Source organism: Thamnophis sirtalis, unplaced genomic scaffold (assembly GCF_051295495.1).
Source record: "Thamnophis sirtalis isolate CommonGarterSnake01/CBP01778 unplaced genomic scaffold, rThaSir2_p1.2 scaffold_6, whole genome shotgun sequence".
NCBI classification, from domain to species: domain Eukaryota; kingdom Metazoa; phylum Chordata; class Lepidosauria; order Squamata; family Natricidae; genus Thamnophis; species Thamnophis sirtalis.
In genome coordinates, this window is record NW_028261386.1 from 29,028,321 (window position 1) to 29,043,836 (window position 15,516).

The window sequence follows — 15,516 nt, forward strand, 5'->3', positions numbered from 1 at the left end:
TGAAACAGGGACATTCAACTTGGAAGTAGATTTTCTTCCAAACATTAGCTGTTATTCTCTGTGAACATTTCCTCTCCTCCCATGTTGCCCCACACAATTCAAAGACCCACACAGAACATATAATCTCTTAGAAGAGGAATGGATACTGCAAAGCTCCCCCCCCCATCAATTAACTGATACTTGTTGTCATCTCAAAGTGATGTGCTTTACAAACCCTGGGGTCCCAGACAGGCAAGTTGAGATTGCTCTCTTCAGGTTGTTTCAGCAAGACAGGATTGGGCCATTCCCTACAAGTAAGAGAGATAAGTAGTAATTCTGGACAGTTAAGTTTCTTTTATTCTTTTTGAACACATACACTGTATATGGCCTCAGAATTTGTTCTGTCCATTATATTAATCTGTACACAATGCTAATATTATATGTATAGGCAATCTGCCAAAACTTGAACTACCCATAGGAATTCTACATTACGAACAATAGAAACGTAAGATATGCCTGCCTTCCCCAATACGCCACCCTCCAAGACTACAACAACCATAACTTTCTATCAACACTGCCATGCTAGTCAGAAGTGGATGCATCTCAGTAATGTCTAGAGTAGGGAGTTCTCCAGCATGGCTGGCTGGAGAATTCTGGGAGCTGAACTTGACAAAGTCTTAAAGTTGCCAAGGTTGTACATCCCTGCTCTAGAGGTTACCAGGTTAGGAAAGCATTAATGAATACTTATCAGGAAGAGACGTGACTTCAAGCCACTTCACTTGCCAATCATAGCTTAGTGTAATGTTTTGTTAATCTATAATATAACCTGCATTGCTTACACAGTAGAGGCCCAATACATTAATCAAAAGTTGCTTTGGATAGTGGGATGGGTTGTCTATTCATTTACTAAATAAATAAGTAAATCTTACCACTTTGAAAAAATTAAGAAGAATCTGTGAACAAGGGTTGATGCCAAAGCAGTTGGGTACAGCTGACAGGTCCTTGCCACCAGCATGGCCCAAGAAACACCACCAAGGAATCCCAGCATGTTGGAATAAATTCCACGCCCTAAAAGTAGATATTTGGCATTCAGATGTGACTCAGTATTTCAAACAGTCTCATTCATTATACTGGTGTAGGCTATCATAGCTGGCATCAATGAAGCAGTGATGAGCTTTTGGGCTGAAATGTGTGTTCTTTTATCCTGCCACAGATTCTGGTAAAACACCAGGACAAAAGAAAACTAGACTACAACCATTCACCCTGCTTTAGTCTGATTTAAATTAATTCATTTTCTTTTCTAAACCAGGTAGGTTAAAAGAGATGGAAGAAATAGACTGTATTTTCCACTACTTTTATCATCACTGAATAGTTTACACTCTGTGAAATAAGCAGCATTTTGGGTATAGGAAAGCAATTTAGAACATGAGCATAATGTAAAGAAATGGGAAAACATGACCGCTAGCAATACTTCTAAAGTTAAGACAGAACCACTTTACCTCCTTTAATTAACTCAGAGGCTCTCAACCCCCTTTTAACTAACTCAGACTATGAAATCTGATGGCAGATCCCTTGTATGTAACATGGCACAACACTCAGAAAAACCAAAACACTCAAAAATTCTGAAAACAGAAGCTTGCACATCAGCCCAAAGACTGCATTAGCTAAGACTTAGTTTTGAGCAACAATTTTCTGTATATTTGTCATTGGGACTTTATTCGAGCAATTACTTTCCTTTGAAAGTATTCCACCTTGTGGCCATTTGTATGTTATAAGCCAGGCAAGCGTGGAAAGGGTTGAGTTTAACAGATAAATAGACAGCTCTGTGGTGCTAATTTGCCTCACTTCCCTTTAAGGACAGCAGATGAGCAGCTGCAATTTAGACAACCCAGCCGAGGAAAACAGATTCAGCCCATGGTCTCACTGTCCACACCCCACCAGCTTGATAGCCAAGGGTGAAGCACTGGGTTGTAATTCAAGCTTATTGGTGGGTTACTTATCTGAATTATACATGCACCTTACAATAGTTTGTTCAATGCCCTTACAAAAGATTCCTTATTCAGTTGTCAAATGCAGGATTAATTTGATAATAAACACCTTTTCCTTAGTAATAAGTGGATTTTTAAAGGAATAAGACATTGGAAAAAAAATAAAAGTATTAGCCGGTATATCCAGTCAAGCTTAGCAATAAAATATTTTTAATAATAGGAAAGATGTCACAGTGATTACTGTCAGTCTCAGCACCCTTCCACCAATTTATCCCCCCTCTCTCCCTGTCACTTGGGTCCCTAGACTTCAGCTGTAACAGCATCATAGTAGCACCTATTGCACTAAACATGCAGCAGTCTGACGTCTGACCAGAACCATGTGCTATAAAAGCTCTGGGTGGATGACCAATGCCATTGTCTTCTCTCAATACACAAGTGATTACTTCAAAGCCTTAACATTAGCATGAATACTAGGGTCCTTGTCAGTCAATAGGAGCTCTGATTTACCACCAGCCTACCAGGTACTCAGGGACTGAAGGTGCAGCAGTCCAAGGAAACAACAATCAATTACTTAATAGCCAGCCATCAACATCCTAATTAAGAACTAAACACTACACACAACCAGGAATCAAACAACACATAGAACAGCCCAGTGCATATAATCTGGAGAAGTTGTTGTCATGAATCTGCATCTGGACCCTACTCCAGATGCGAGTTCAGAGGAGGCGGGAAAGTGCTTAAAACCGTAGGGAGCCTCCTCTAGTATGTGCAAAGAAACACAGATATTGGTTTAAAAGGTCATGTGTTTCAATTCCTTGATTGAACTGATATTATGTTTAAAGTTTCTTTAAAAAAGAATGAACTATTTCACTCTCACTGGAAAATATTAATACCTTTCAGTGTCCAGAAGCAAATAACGTTTTTCCTGTAGCTAAGAATAACTTCAGAAAACGCTAAGACTAGTCACATCTGCTATTATGTGTATGTTCTCATAATGCATCTTCATAACTGATAAGAATGAGAAAGGCATTGTGATTTCTTTAATATTTGGATTGAACTTTTTCAGCAATCTGAATGAGGAATTACAGCAGAATACAGGATATAATTTGTAAATAATTTTTATAACAAAATGAGTGGGAATCTAATTTCTAATGAGGAGCAGCACATCAGATTTTCTGGGTTATACCACTAAAGAAACTAGTTTCTTGATTCTCACAGGAACCTCAATGCTACTTGCCAGGCCCAGGAGGTGATGTAGCATATGCAATATTTCTGTTCTTGTTCTTATATAGGACTGAATTCTTGTAACAGAATAAAAGAGTTGAAATGGAGCTTGGAAGCCTTCTAGTCCAACCTCCTGCTCGAGCAGAAGACCCTATACTATTTCAGACAAGTAGTTGTCCAGTCTCTTCTTTAAAACCTCCAATGATGGAACACACAATTCTTCTGAAGGCAAGTTGTTCCACTGATTAATTGTTCTGTCACTTTTACAATCCGGTGGACATCCATTTTGAATACCAATGCTTAACTGCTTGATGTGGCTTAAAGTAGGTTTTGAGCATTCAACAGGAATGACAAACACATACCCAGCCACTGCTTTGCAAACATTACACACATGTAAATTCGTTTCGGGATCCACTAAATGTATGGTCCAACTACCATTATGAAGATTTGCAGAAAATATTCATATATGACAAACTCACTTGGCTTACCCTAAAGAGTCATTTCAAGGACTATTAAGCCCTGCAGCTGATAGTGCAAAATTTGATATATTAAGTACTTACGCTTAGCCCACAGTTTAATTGCTCTGAGTGTCAGCCTGAAGTTCTCCTTGTTTGGTACCAAATGAAGTATTTCATCAGTGACTCTGCAACCTGCCGACAAACATTAAAGTTTCAAGTTAAACAGGCAAAGCACCAATAATGGTAAGCAATGGTCTACAGCTGCATTCTTCAGCTCCCTTTCTATCCATATTCAGTACATCAAACTGCCAAGGATTCCCAGCCATGTTCAGTAACTGGAATGTAACAACATATATGAAACATTCCAGGTTGGAAAAATGTTGATACATGTTTTGCTTAAGTCATCCTGAAAAAAAGAAAATGGCAAAAACTGATCCGAAACAGTAATATTAAAAGAGACAATTTTTGAAAAAGATGATACCCAGTGCATTTTACCATATTTTTCCATATCCAAGGATTATTCTAAACGCTAGTTTTTAAATCTAGCTGCTATAACAATCATGCAACATCAATATGAGCTTAGAGTGCCCTGATTTCTTGGCTGATGCCTTAATTACAATACCAATCTAGCTCTCAATATTAATACTGTAGCTTAATTTTTTGTTTTTTTCTTTCCAATTGGGGAGATGAATACAAACTCTCCAGACTTTATTATATTCCTGAGGAAATACAAGACACTCTTTGACACAAACATATTAATTATTAAAGGGCATACATCATATTTCTACCAGCAGATGACCAAATTGTTTAAGAACAGGAATGATATTGGAAGAGTAAACACCAAATTTCCAACAAAAAGTTTGATAAAAACTCAATAAAAGCCTAAACATACCTAGCTTTCTAAACAGTAACCTCAAGTGTATCAGCAGAAAAAAAGATTCTTTACAATTTCCACCTAAGCGTATTCAGTGGGTACGCTGGGTGTGGGTACACTGAGCAATGGACCCAGTGCAGGATTGGACAGCAATGTTAAAAATCAATGCCTATTTTTCCAATAGTGATGAAGAATTTGGTAGAATTTGCCTTTATGTTAATCTGATCGTATCATGTCATTAATAATACTATGATCCTCCTGACTTATCCAACAGGATTTTAGAATATAGAAAAACATGGTTGGAAGCAGTGGTAAAATTCAACTTTTTTTGTGGGTGGGTGTTGGTAGGCGTACCAGGGGAAGGATACTGCAAAATCCCATTCCCTTCCCACTCTGAGGCCAGCTATGGGTGGTATTTGCCAGTTCTCCGAACTACTCAAAATTTCCACTACCGGTTCTCCAGAATCTGTCAGAACCTGCTGAATTTCACCTCTGGTTGGAAGGGACCTTGGAAGGCTTCTACTCCAACCTCCTGCTCGAGCAGGATATCTGATATCATTTTGGACCATGGTTGTCCAATGTCTTCTTGAAAACCTCCAGTGATAGAGCACCTTCTCCTTAATTCTAGGTTGGAACTCTTTTTAACGTTTTCCACCCATTGCTTCAGGTCCTGCTCTCAGGTGCTTTGGTATAATAGGTCGATCCTCTCTTCTCTGTGACAGCACCTCAAGTATTGAGAGAACTTTTGTTGCAAAACTATGTTTTGCAAGAACTGGAGCATTTCTTTTTGAATACTGAAAAGTGTTACATGCTATTTACACCTGTGTATGAGAATCCCATCACGTTTTAAGCAAACTGAATTTCAGAAGTTGAAGATTTGGGCAACCATGTGTATAGTAAACTTTAAGCATCAATACAGTTGGAAAGGACCTTGGATATCTTCTAAATCCAACCTCCTGCTCAAGCAGGAAACCTGATACCATTTCAGGCATATGGCTGTCCAATCTCTTCTTTAAAACATCTAGTGTTGGAGCACCCACAACTTATGGAAGCAAGTCGTACTACTGATTAATGGTTCTAACTGTCAGGAAATTTCTCCTTAGTTCTATGTTGCTTCTCTCCTTAATTAGTTTCAATCCATTGCTTATGGATGGATATTAATGGATTGATCCATTCCATCCATTATCACATGAAACACTCAAAAGCACACATCATTTGAACATCAATGACCAGCCACTGTTTCATAGGTTTTGAGAAAACAAGACAGTTATTCTTAGCTTGAGTCCTCAAGCCAAGTTATAAACTGCATGAACATACCAGGCTAGGGAAAGCTTTGAAATTACCATTTAAACTCCGAATGCATCTGATATCAAGGGTTCTCAAATGTGCATCATCCCTAAGGTCCAGGCTATCTGAAATGCTTGACAGGGGTAGTCTTGCAAAGACGAGATCAATCTAAAATGTAAGAAATGAAAATGGTATCTTAGCAGTAACCCTAACAATGTGCTACCAAGTAGCAAGTGTTCTGGTTTGATCTATGTATCCGGCTCAGAAGGTAGAAGAATCATCTCACAAAATTCCATACACATGGTCTGTATAATGTTGTACTGCATTACTTTTGCAATTAATATGCACCTCTTCTGGAACTGTAAAAAAAAAAAGGCTGCATAAGATCAGCCACTATGGCAAACTGCTGCATGCTCATTACACTTAGTACAGTCAGACTTCAGTTTTGCAGGACTTACTTCTATATTCCGCATACCCTCAAGATTTATCAGCTGAGCCCAAGGCTGTGTAAATTAATAAATTTATTCTCTGTTTCATATTTGCATTAGTAGGTCATTACCTCGTGTTTAAAAGTTTGCTTTCAGTCTGCTAACATATGGCATAACATATGATCTTCTATATACAGTATCTTCCTTTAATTTGCATATGTTAGGATACCAAGTATCTTTTAATAAATGCAAATCACTTTACTTTTTTATATGTCACAGAAATGCCTTATTTCCAATTTCCAAGGAGAGCTATTTTTCATTTGCTTCCAACTTTGTTTTTCGTATTATTAGTATTGTTTATTTTCCAATGTTTTTCTTTTTGATTACTGACCAGGAAAGATAAATGTTAGCTGATATTTTTTGTGCTAGCAATCATATCACTGTAAAGACCAATGGAAACCTTGTTCAAATTTGCTCCTAGTGGAATCTGGCAAAGTTCTGTTACCTCAGTGCTCAAGCTAAGTGCCAAACCATTCCTGATCTAAGCTTACATCTTTTCATTCAAACATGGAATCTATATAGCTATATGACCACTTATCCAAAGATCACTTTAAGAACAAGTTCTCCACATGAAAAGGACAACCAATATCATCAAATTCAAATTTCAAGCAGATGTTGCCTACAGTACATAAAAGGATAAAAACTATATTTACCTCAATACCATCAAATTCAAACTTGATTACTGGTACATATGCATCTTCTACTGCCTGTAGGAAAGAGTGAAAAACATTTACTTGAAATAGTTTTGAATTATTTCACTGCTTCCCGAATGCAGATATGCAGCACAATCATGGATGTAACTTTTCCTAAAGAAAAACAGAAGGCTGAGACATAATCTTTGAATACCTCAATAAAAAGAAGAATAGATCATATACTTTTAAAATAACAAGTTTGTTTTTACTTTAAATTTAAGTTGTACCAGCACCCCATGTGCCAGGGTTCAGATTATAAAAGATTATAATAATCCTAGGTTCTATATCCTAGCAAGATGTAAGAAAGTGCCTTATAACAATTCACAGAATAACAGAATAAGATTTGGAAGGGATTTTGGAGATCTTCTAGTCCAACCCACTGCTCAAACAGCAAACCTGACACCATTTCAGACAAATGATTGTCTAATCTCTACTTAAAAACCTCTAATGTTGGAGCACCCAAACTTTAGGAGGCAAGTCATTCCACTGATGAATTGTTCTAACTGTGAAGAAATTTCTCTTTAGTACTAGGTTGTTTCTCTTGCTGATTAGTTCCCACCCATTGCTTCTTTTCCTACCTTCAAGGGGTTTGGAGAATAGGTTGTCCCCCTTCTTCTTTGTGGCAGCCCATTAGATATTGGAAAACTGTTATGTCATCCCTAGTTCCTCTTATTAATTAACTACCCATATTATTAACAACTTTTGAATGTCCCAGTATCCCTGGATCTCCCCACCCCCCCAAAAAAACCCTGTCAAATTCATCTTCAGAAAAACTTAACTGGCAAATAGAGGAAGACTTTGTATAAAATTGCTGAGCTATACCAATATTTTTGCTTTCTCTTATTCATACATCAATTACTTGGGAACTTCCCAGAGCTAAGGAAGCAAGAGAGGGTGAGAAATAAAGCTTTCACGTTGTGGAAAAATCCCCTGGGTTCAGCCTATAATTTAAAGCTGCAATTATTGATGCAATAGAAAGAGCATGAATAAATAGGAAATAAGCATGCTAACAACTTATTTTAAATTGAGGGTCTGTCTTTGCTGCCTTCATTTTTGGGAGAGTGTCCCCCTAAGACCCAGAACAGCTCCCAAATTTTCTTATTCCATCTAACATAAATGGCTTGTCCTAAGAAGGTGGGGAAACATTTGGAGCGGTGTTTTTTAAATGTACAACTTTAAGACACGTGGATTTCAAACTCCCACAATTTGTAGCTAGCAGGGGAGAAAATTGAGAAACATTAATGTGGGGCATAAACCTGAATGAATCTAAACTCTAATTGATACAAAATAAAACATTTTGTACCCCTTCAATACAGCCTTTTTGAATGTCTCAAGGCTTGCCAATAAACAGCTTTCACACAGTGCAGCCCAACCACCAAGTGAGTGACATGCACACCTGAGATAGTTAAAGAAAGACAAAGTGACTTACTCTCAGATTTCTGATGCCATCTTGGAGCTTTAACCTTTCAAAAAATGACTGGAAGAAGTCTGATCTTTCTATGTGTCTTGGGGCTACACAGAGAGCGTCTATGTCAGCACCTACCAAAAAACAGTCGTAGCATAGTTGACGAGGATGAACATGTTCACAGTTCAAGACTGTTTATAACAGCCTTTCACAATCCAATAGTCTATCCATGCCAGATGCAAATTATGTAAATAATTGGGGTCCAATGTATCTGGTAGATCTTACCTTTGGTGTGGACTCCAAGCCGATAGGAACCAAATGTGAATATTTTGCCACCGGCTCTGGATGAAATTGAAGACGGCAAGTTCTACAGTAAAGTAGGAAATAGTTTTACTTTGAATGTATACAATTATATTTAACATGTGCACATATAGTGGAATTCAGTTCTTTAACTATTAACATTCTCATCAATCCTCCTATTCCAGAAGTATTTAAATTATGATCATTATTCCAAACATGTTTTGCCATCAGTAGTAACATGGCAATAGTCTTAGCTAAAACTATTTGCTCTTCCCAGAAGTTTCTTATACAATTAGTTTTTAAATTTTTCTTACTCTTTTTTCTTCTTTTTACTACTTATAGCATAACTACTCAACCGTAAGCCATTTTATCAGCTTTTATGAACCACTCTGAGTGCATTTACAGAAATTATGCAATAGACTGTCATGTTCTGGCATTATGCTGAGCTATAATGTACTGCGGTTGCACAATTTTATCATGTTTTGTAATTTCAGCCACTGAAATCTTCACGCCATAATTTATGATTTCATGCATTCTGTGTGCCAAGTCAATTGTAACTTATCCACCAATCTTTGAGCAAACACTCGGCTAAATAAAAAACTCAAGTAAGGTGACATCTTGTCTTCAGCCTTTGCCTGCCTTCACCTTGGAAAGGAAATTTGCAAAGAGAGCTTTTGTTAGAGTTTGACTCTATCAATGATTTAACAACAATGATAAGTCATGAGCTTTCCAAAGCAATCAAGTATTATTTGCTGCAAAGGCTTGTGGCTTCAAAGATTATCCCAATTGCCTCCAAAATAGGGCTGGCAGGAAGGAAGGGAAAGTGAGAGATGAAGAGCTCCATGGAGGGAACAGTTAGTCTTCTGATATACGGCAGGGTACCTGTAGCTTGACAGCAAACGACTCTCAAAAAACAGCTAAATCTCTATTACTCTGAACAGAATTCTACAATAGCTAAAAACAAGGTAAATAGTCTGAAGGAGTCAAGCTTTGACAGGCCTCTTACCTTATTTTCAGCAACTTCTGCAATCCAGTGCTTAACCAAGTTATTTAGTTTGTCAAGAACAGCTAACCTGCAGCAAGGAATATAAATAAAACATTTTAAAAGTGGTGCTAAAAATTGGTGCCAAGGGGCTTATCCTATTGTAATTCCACCAAGAGAAACCTCACTATTATGACTTTGGTAATTAGAAAATGTTCATTTAAGATCAGCAGTTCTACATGTACTCCCTTTTACCTGCAATCCAGCTCTTCTTCCTCTTCAAATATACCAAAAGGCTTCAGGGCTTCAATCAATTTCTGTGAATAGATGTAATCTATTTCCCTTGGTGGTGCCAAACTAATGGGAGAAGTAATTCCGTAGTGCCTTTCCAGCTGGTTCTCCAAATAAGTTCTGCACAGAAAATTTACATAAATCAAGACTAAGGAGTTTATTTTTCTCCACCACAACCAACTCCTTTCTTCACATCCCTATTGCATATTAAGTAATTTATCTGATTTAAAGTCCAGAATTTGCAGAAAAAGAAGCTATTATAGGAAATAATCTCATATCTGAAGTGAAATTGTACAGTTCAAGCAAAGGCACGTTTCCATAATATTAAAAACTAAGGTTTCTACTAATATCAATTCAGTTTTCAAGGTAGCTTATATCTTAAGGCAAAAAAAGGATAGTTTTTTTATAGGGAAAGCAGCATCACTTTGCTGTGAGCTGAAATTTTAGAAATGTATCTGTTCTTAACAGTTTTCCAAGTATTACAGACTTCAGTGCGTGGATACACATTTAAAGAACCAATCAATCTATCTTGGCTTGATTATTGCAGTACATTTATAAGTTCACTTTTGCATGCCTTTTACAAAGATAAAATGATTTACAAGGTTTGCATCATCTTCACTAACAAGGATCCCACTCAAGTATTTATTTTTTCATTGTATTATCAATATAAATTAAACTAATATATTTCAATTAAAATATTTTGATATGTTTGACTCGGAGTCAAATAATTTAATGCAATTATATATATAGAAAATACAACATCTAAGATGACTGAAGTGCTAATTAGTAGATAGTTGTCCCTCCCACAATTTGGCACATTACTGTATAAAATGGATCGCTGCAAATACAGGGATATCTGAAGCAGACCCTCACTCCCAAAACCAATTTCTTTCTATCGCTCTGTATAAAGCAAAAACATAATTTTCACATATTCATATCTAACTTTCTCCTAAGAGAGTCATGCTTATAGAGGGAACCATTAGCATTACTTTCCAGCATCATTATCTACTGACCATCTCCATTTCAAAATCCTAGTTAGGTGCCTTTTATTTAAACACCCTAAATCATATTCCTGTGTGATTAGAACAGGAGTGGGCAACTTTTGAATGTATTGGGATTCATATAGTTCTTTACAAGCCAAGCACCTACAGTGAATGGAATTATTATGAAATACCATAAGCGGAATTTTCTAAGGGTGGGGAGGAATTTTTATAATATCTGAGACATTGGCTTTTAAAATTAAACAAACAGCTTTTAAACAGCAGCAATGAGCATATTTCACACTGACTGAACTTTTTTCTTCCTTACTACAATCCTGCAGTGTATCAACCAAGGTGAAACAGAAACACCCAATTCATTTCCAAAACCAAGAATTTGCCAGAACAGAACTCACAACCCCTTTCAAACCATCAGGAATTCCTTGTTTTCTTTTTACTTTAATTTCAGCAGCCGTTTCCTTCTCCCAATTGTTTGTCTGTTGTTTTTGTCAAACAGCACTCTGAAATTTTTGTTGTAAATCGCAATGATCAACCAACAGTCTACTCCACCTTTTATTAAATTTATATCAAATAATCAGAGAGCAGAAATGCTTCCATATAGGGAAGAGGAATTGTTTATCTAACTCAATACTATTGATTGTGGCAATAGGTTTCAGGCACACAAGTCTGTCCCATTATCTGATCCCTAATCCCTTTTGACTAATAATAGGGAACAGACGCAGTCTCTTCTAGGTGGAAAGCAAATGCTCTACAACCAAGTAATCTCTTCTCCAGCAGTGAAACTGAACATCACAAAGATTTGGCCAGCAACAAGATATATCAGAAGGCACTTTCAAAATAAGTTCCACATTTCCTTTCCAAAAAATGACTAAAAATGCCCTATGACCTATCTGGAATATTATGGAATGCAAAATAATTATTGACTCAAGAACTCATCCCTGCCTATGTATAATTTTGGAAACGAAGTCTATAATCTCTCTCCCTTCCAGTGTCAAAGCCTTCCCCTTGTTTATGAATAATTTCCTGGTTTAGCATTGGGCCTATATCCATGATGGTGAGTGCCACAGGTGGCACACAGAGCCATATTTGCTGGCACGCAAGTCTTCAGCTCCAACACACCAGCTCATCATTTTCAGCCTTCTGGAGGGCCGGGCGAGGCCGTTTTCAGCCTTTCCAGGCTTCAGGAAAGCCTCTGGAGCCTGGGAAGGGCAAAAACTCTACCCCTGTGTGTGGGGGTGGTTGGGTTTGTATGTGCATGTGCGGGGGGGGGGGGGTTGCATGTGCATGTGCAGGTGGGTGGGATGCATTGAAGTGTGAATTTGGGCATGCATGCATGGACACACAATTTTGGAACTCCTTTACAAAAAGGTTCGTCCTCACTGGCATATATTAACCTTCCTGATGTCCTCCAGATGATCAATCCCACGAAATTCTCAGCAATGGCCAGACCTCCTGAGAAATTCTATTAGCTGGATTCCATACTTAACTACAAAAGGGTAAAAAAGTTAACAAATTTACAGGCTTTGGCCATGCAGTAGTGTTGAGTCCTCTTGATATCTTATTTTTAGTTGCTAATTTAGCAGGTAAAACCTTCAGAGCAGAACAGGGAGCTATCTCCTCAGCTGTCTTCTTCACCTTCTATTCATCTTCTATTCTTAACACTGTCCTTCAAGAAATCTAACAATGCTTGACCAGGATTACCTTGCTACCAGAGAAGCAAGCAAACTGCCTCAGAGGACAATAATGAATTGAGAATAGGATGAAGGACAATGTTCCATAGCAAATAGGGGGCCATGGTCTCTATCCAAGGTCCTTACTACACATCCCAAATTAAACGTAGAATAAACTAGAAGGGGGAGAATGCATTCATCTGCCTTATAATAAGGACCTCTGAAAAAAATGGCCTTTTAAAAAGGTCATAACTTGGCAGAAATGATTCAATCTACCACTTTAGGGCCTACTTACTCATTCTCTGCAGGTGTAGAATAATTATGCTCATCAACAGCAGGGAAAGGCAGTGATACAAGCTAACTGCAAGGCATTTGGAAGTAGCAGGAAAGGATAGATATACTCTGAGACTTCCTCCATACCTTTCTAAAAAACAGCATTTCAGACAGAACTTGGGCAACCTACTTCTCTACATTAAAATAAATTAGTTTTCGATATCATGATTTTTTTACTTAATATACTTCACCATAATTTTAATGGGCTTAATGTCTACTGTGCCCGAGACATAAGAATTAAACTTGGGGGTGTAAGTGTGGGTGCTTGCTTTCATACACAACGTACTGGGGGAGGAAAGGATAAATCACAGGGATCTCAAAAGACAACGAAAGGCAAGATACTTTTTCTTCCCTCTCCTCGGTGCATTTTTTTCTTTTTTGCGTGCGTGTATGAGGTCCTAGCCAATTGATAGTAAAACCACCCAGTACACCCACTTTCCCAAATTTCGACGCATATTGGGGATGACGGGGCTGCCACGCAATACCTTTGGAACACACACATTTTTACTTTCTTATCCCCCCAAGAAACATGCCTTGAGTTTTTACGGTTTTGCTTCTAGCAGTTGCATTTATCCAAAGTACTCTAGCGAGTTAGCGGTTTCGAAGAAAGCCAATGGAAATTCTCAGCTAAGCGTGGAAAGGGCAGAAAGCGTCAGCAGCAGCAACCGCAGTGGGTCACATGCGTCCACCCCACTTTCCTCAAGCAAAGAAGAGCCCGGCATCCCACTCCCAGGCTGCCCTTTCGTGACGTGACATGGCAAGCCTCCGCCCTCCCCCTTACCCGCACGTCTCCTTCATGCCCGCCAGCATGAGCTCTGCACGCATTGACCGCCTCCAACGCGCGCACAACACCTGCATTCAACCTCCACCTCCTCCCTCGGTCTCCTATATAGGGAGGGAGGAGCACTCGCCACAATACAGTAGCAACAGGTTTTTGGAGATAATGCTTCGGCAAACTAACAACCATTGTGCTGCCCAAGCAGTATATAGCTAGTGTAGGAATTAAGAACTGTCTCCTTTAAGAAACTACCTCATGGGAAATGTAGGCAGAAACTGCCTTATGGGAAATGTAGTTCCATGACATGTGATCACATCTCTGTTTCTGATTGGCCACTGGGGCATTTTGCCTGCGTGCAAAGTTTATAGCCGGGCAATTTAAATGCCTTTGTGAACCGCAATAGTCATCTTTTTACACTACTTGACGGAACAGATTATGGAAAGCCAGAAGTATCTTAACACTAACTGTACTGTAAGTTTTACTATTAAGAATGCCTGATAATAAACTTGATCTGAATGAGATTCCTAAGCGTGGAGTTAACTGCATGCCCCGAGCAAGCCTACAAGCTGGAGGCAGAACAGTAAAAAGATGATGTTTTCGCTTCCCTTGAGTAAAAAGATGATGTTATTTTGAGCTCTCCTCGAGTAAAAGGGAGTAAAAGGGACGTTGAAGTTGAATCCCAAACTCTGTTTGCATTTTAACTGAGAACAGCTGCCAGGATTCCCCCCTTCCCCTCTTGGAGCAAAGAGAAACATCCCGTTTTAGTGAGGCTGATCAACTCCTGAGATGAAGGACTTTGTTGTGATTAAGAAAATGTGCTAAAAGGGGGACAAGAGTTGCATGAGAAAGGCAGTGTCTATAACCTAGCTGGCTCCATCTGCTCTGAAAAGCCTGTTTTTTTGTTTATGGAAGAATGCTTACAGGCTAGACTCTTATTTCTTCTCTGGTATACTGAGAAAACAGATCCTGCAGAGTTAGAAAAGCATGTTTCCTCTCTCTCCCTGTTTGAAAGCAAGATCGACTTTGTTTCCATCTAAATGAGCTCCAGGGGAGGGGACCCAGGAATCACATGATAAAACAACCCCACCCCCTTCCCAACCTATCCAGTCTGATCTACTGTTGTTAAGGCCAAATGCCTGTGGCTTGGAGGCAAGCAGCAGTCTAACATAGAAAGAGAACCCTGTTGCAGTGAATCAAAGGAAATTCCAAGCTTTACTCCTTAAGTGATTGTAAAAGCCTTGTGGAAAGGTCTCCATGGAAACGGAATTTGAATAAGTAAAAGGTCAGCTAGCTCAGATCCAACCTCCCAAGTCCTTTGAACTTTATTGATAATACAATACAATAGCAGAGTTGGAAGGGACCTTGGAGGTCTTCTAGTCCAACCCCCTGCCTAAGCAGGAAACCCTATACAGTTTCAGACAAATGGTTATCCAACATCTTAAAGACTTCCAGTGTTGGGGCATTCACAACTTCTGGAGGCAAGCCGTTCCACTGATTAATTGTTCTAAGTGTGAGGAAATTTCTCCTTAGTTCTAAGTTGCTTCTCTCCTTGATTAGTTTCCACCCATTGCTTCTTGTTCTACCCTCAGGTGCCTTGGAAAATAGTTTGACTCCCTCTTCTTTGTGGCAACCCCTGAGATATTGGAACACTGCTATCATGTCTCCCCTAGTCCTTCTTTCTATTAAACTAGACATACCCAGTTCCTGCAACGGTTCTTCATATGTTTTAGTCTCCAGTCCCCTAATCATTTTTGTTGCTCTTCTCTGCA

At 38.6% G+C, this 15,516-nt stretch overlaps 1 protein-coding gene across 1 annotated transcript in view; it reads right to left on the reverse strand.

Annotated features, from left to right (window-relative positions):
- The window catches only part of PAPOLG (poly(A) polymerase gamma), a 32,860-nt gene extending 18,936 nt beyond the window's left edge, over positions 1 to 13,924 (reverse strand). The window contains exons 1-10 of the mRNA XM_014066632.2: positions 13,751 to 13,924; positions 9,933 to 10,088; positions 9,702 to 9,768; positions 8,681 to 8,762; positions 8,420 to 8,529; positions 6,952 to 7,005; positions 5,867 to 5,978; positions 3,752 to 3,841; positions 909 to 1,047; positions 215 to 287 (exon numbers count right to left, since the gene is read on the reverse strand). Of these exons, the coding sequence (XP_013922107.2) occupies positions 215 to 287; positions 909 to 1,047; positions 3,752 to 3,841; positions 5,867 to 5,978; positions 6,952 to 7,005; positions 8,420 to 8,529; positions 8,681 to 8,762; positions 9,702 to 9,768; positions 9,933 to 10,088; positions 13,751 to 13,827 (960 nt within the window). The 5' untranslated portion in view covers positions 13,828 to 13,924. The remainder of the gene's footprint in view (positions 1 to 214; positions 288 to 908; positions 1,048 to 3,751; positions 3,842 to 5,866; positions 5,979 to 6,951; positions 7,006 to 8,419; positions 8,530 to 8,680; positions 8,763 to 9,701; positions 9,769 to 9,932; positions 10,089 to 13,750) is intronic.
- Between the last annotated feature and the right edge of the window lie 1,592 nt (positions 13,925 to 15,516).